Below are 3,187 nucleotides of genomic sequence, written 5' to 3'. Positions count from 1 at the left end.
TTGTTAGAATATCACATATTATCAGTGTAACAGTTAAATATATACTCTCAACAATTTTTCATAACTCTAGAATTGATTTAGTGTGTAAATTCATCAGATCATCTTGAAGATAGTAATCAAATTCAGTTTTATAAGCATGTAGTTTTGCCTGATTTTCAGTTGTAATCAATGTATGCAAGTTCTGTTTCAAAGTTAGTATTATAGTTCTATGTAATATGAAGTGTTATCAAAGATTGTTACTTACTAGGAAATTGTATTTCACTGTCTTCACATCTTAAATATCTACTTATTCAAATCTCTGATAGTTGGCATTGTAGTAGTCTCAGGCTAATTTAATATATGAGTCTCATTCCTCCTCTGTTCAATCTTGAGAAGTGTAGATATTAACTTGATAGAAGAGATCTAGTAGAGCTGCTATAGCATAGTACTCTGCAAAAGATTGTTCTGTTTTACTGTAGTAATATACCAGTTTATTTCTTACAGCAATAATAGCCTATACTATAGCATCATCTCAGACTGAATTTCTTTTTAAGTGATTCAACTGCTTCTTAAGATGAGTAAATAAACTGTTATACACTCATCAGACTGACTATAGCATTGATGTATAAGTGATTGAGACTGTCTTTATTATCTTATAAAACTGAAACAGTAAATCAATCACATATTTCAACTGAGTTCACTTCATATCAGAAAGTTTCAATATCTGAATCTTTTCTCAATCAGAGTATTGCATTCAATGATCAATTATCTGATGCAATTGAAGAGCTTAAACAGTTATCTCATATATTGAACTTCACTGTGTTCTAACATTCTGTATCATATTCAGTGATGTGACTGATTTATTTATTTATTGAATATCATGAAATTGTTATTATTATTTAGAAGAGGTATAAATTACATTAGCAATGTTTCAAATCTATGATATTTAAATTATTAGTCAATCTATTCAAAATTAACAGTAGTGTTATCAAAAAGCATTATCAAAAAACAATATTAAAAAGTGTTATCAAAAAATATTATCTTTTGCAAAGTGAATGTAAAAGTTACTTGAGTAATTACTTTCATCTTATTCTCATCTCAAGAATCAGTCATCTCATTATTCTTCATCTCAATGTTAAGATTCTTTATCAGTGTTTGCATCATAAGTTAAATCACATGAGTAATACAGAAGATATGACCTTGTTTATCATTTCAGAAATGCAAAGTCAATTTTTACTTCAAGCTCTTCATCATAGTATAGTTATTCACAGTATTATCAGTTGTAATTGTAAGAAGACTGAGACTAATATCTTAATAGTCATTTTTAATCACAGTTATTAATATCTCTGCTATATAATTCTCAGTATGACTACTGATCAATGATTCAAATTTAATTAATGTCTCTTAATAAGTTCAGTTCTCATCAATATAATAACATGTAACTCTTATAAATGTAAGATTGTTTATACTAGTTTATACATTCACTATAAGAGACACTCTTCAATGATTCTTCAACTCTGATTCTAGATGTTGTATATTGACTTTGTAGTATGTCTTGAGATTGAACTGAAGACAGAATTGATATGAAATATGAAGATTTGAATTAAATATTTGAAGAAGTGTTCAGAATTCAGAGTTTTCAATTGATCAAAGAGAAAGATTCAGAGATATATATATATGAAGTAATTATTCACAGAAGTTATCAGATAAGAGTTGTGAAATCAGAGTACTGATATAAGATTATTTTCATATGATTTTCTTCAAATTAGAAAGTTAGTATTATTAAAAATCATTATCTGATAGAGTAACTTACCAGCTCAGTAGTAATTTTCTGATTATTTTTCTTTTATTATCTGCATTCTGATGACTTCAGATGTTAAGAAATTTCTTCAGAGCTATGATCAGTTTATAATGAATGTTTCTGAATAAAGTTGCAGTGATTGTAGTAGAGAGATGACTCTTCAGTAATCTGCAATATAATCTGTTAATAATTATTTCATAGTTCATTTCAATATTTGTGTTGAGTTTTTCATAAATTTTATGACCTGAAATCAGATATGAAGAATGAAGTAATTATTCATTATAATTGAAAGAGAGTATTCTGTATTGAATTGTAAATAACATAGACTTTGTAATTTACAGTGATTTCTTGAAGAGTTTGTGAATCTTCAATAGAAGTAAAAGAAGTAAAAGAAGTGAATTCAGAAGATATAATAATAATTTAAGAAAGATAATAATTTATTTTCAATTACTGATCACTGATGTGTGTAAGAAGAATTAATATAAGAGAAAATAATCTTATTTCTTAGCTTAGTTATAATTTTAATACTAACTCAGATTGAATATCATCAATGTATAAAAGTAAATAAATAATCTTGATTAATCTCTATCATATTTCTTGAAATATATTAATATTGTGAAAGAGAGTGTTACTAAATTATGTTATCAGATAATATTATTAAAAATATATTAATATTATAAATATCAATGTTGAAAAAATATTAATACTTATATATTATAGTGATTTGTGAATCATGATAGTTAAATATATATATATATATATATATTGTTCCTGACTTGATTACAACTTGTACAATAATTTTTAAAAACTTAAAATTAATTTCAATTATTAATAATTATAAACTTATAACTAACTAATATAAAAAGAAAAAAACTTTTTCTACTCATTATCTTTCTTCTCTTTCTCATTCTTCTTATTATTCTTTATAATTCACTTCTCATTCTTCTTCTTCTTCTTCTTCTTCTCATCTGAGATGATAATCATCTCAAAATCTCTCTTCACTGTCTTCTCAGAGAAGGGTTCCTGCTGCTTCTCTTCAGCCAGGTCAACCTGTGTCTTAAAATCCTGCATTTTCTGGTCTGCTGCCTCGGGTTCCATCTCAGTGATAAGCAGATTGACATGCTCAGAGAGCAGAGCTGCCTTCTCAATGTTCTGAATCATGAAGTGCATTTGAGACCTGAACAAGGCCTCAATTCCCTTCTTCTCTGTCAGCTCCTGCTAATCAATTAGAGAACAGAAGTGTTATCAAAAATTGTTATCTCTCAATAAATAAAAAACTTATCAGTTTTGACTTCTTTATCTCTCACTTCAACACTCTCTTAATCTTCTTCTATCACTGCTTATTTACAGTAACACTCTTCTTCTCTCTTTCTCTCTTTATCTTGATCTCAAATCATTCTTAAGACT

General features: G+C 26.9%; 1 protein-coding gene across 1 annotated transcript; it reads right to left on the bottom strand.

Moving 5' to 3' along the window:
• Positions 1-2,710: 2,710 nt before the first annotated feature.
• Positions 2,711-2,950, bottom strand: BDBG_18007 (uncharacterized protein; the record flags this gene model as incomplete). Its single annotated transcript, XM_031725604.1, has 1 exon — positions 2,711-2,950. The coding sequence occupies one exon, from the start codon at positions 2,948-2,950 to the stop codon at positions 2,711-2,713; it is 240 nt and encodes a 79-aa protein (XP_031581405.1).
• Positions 2,951-3,187: the final 237 nt, after the last annotated feature.

Source organism: Blastomyces gilchristii, assembly GCF_000003855.2.
Source record: "Blastomyces gilchristii SLH14081 genomic scaffold supercont1.41, whole genome shotgun sequence".
NCBI lineage: Eukaryota > Fungi > Ascomycota > Eurotiomycetes > Onygenales > Ajellomycetaceae > Blastomyces > Blastomyces gilchristii.
This window is presented reverse-complemented; position numbering and strand designations above follow the sequence as displayed.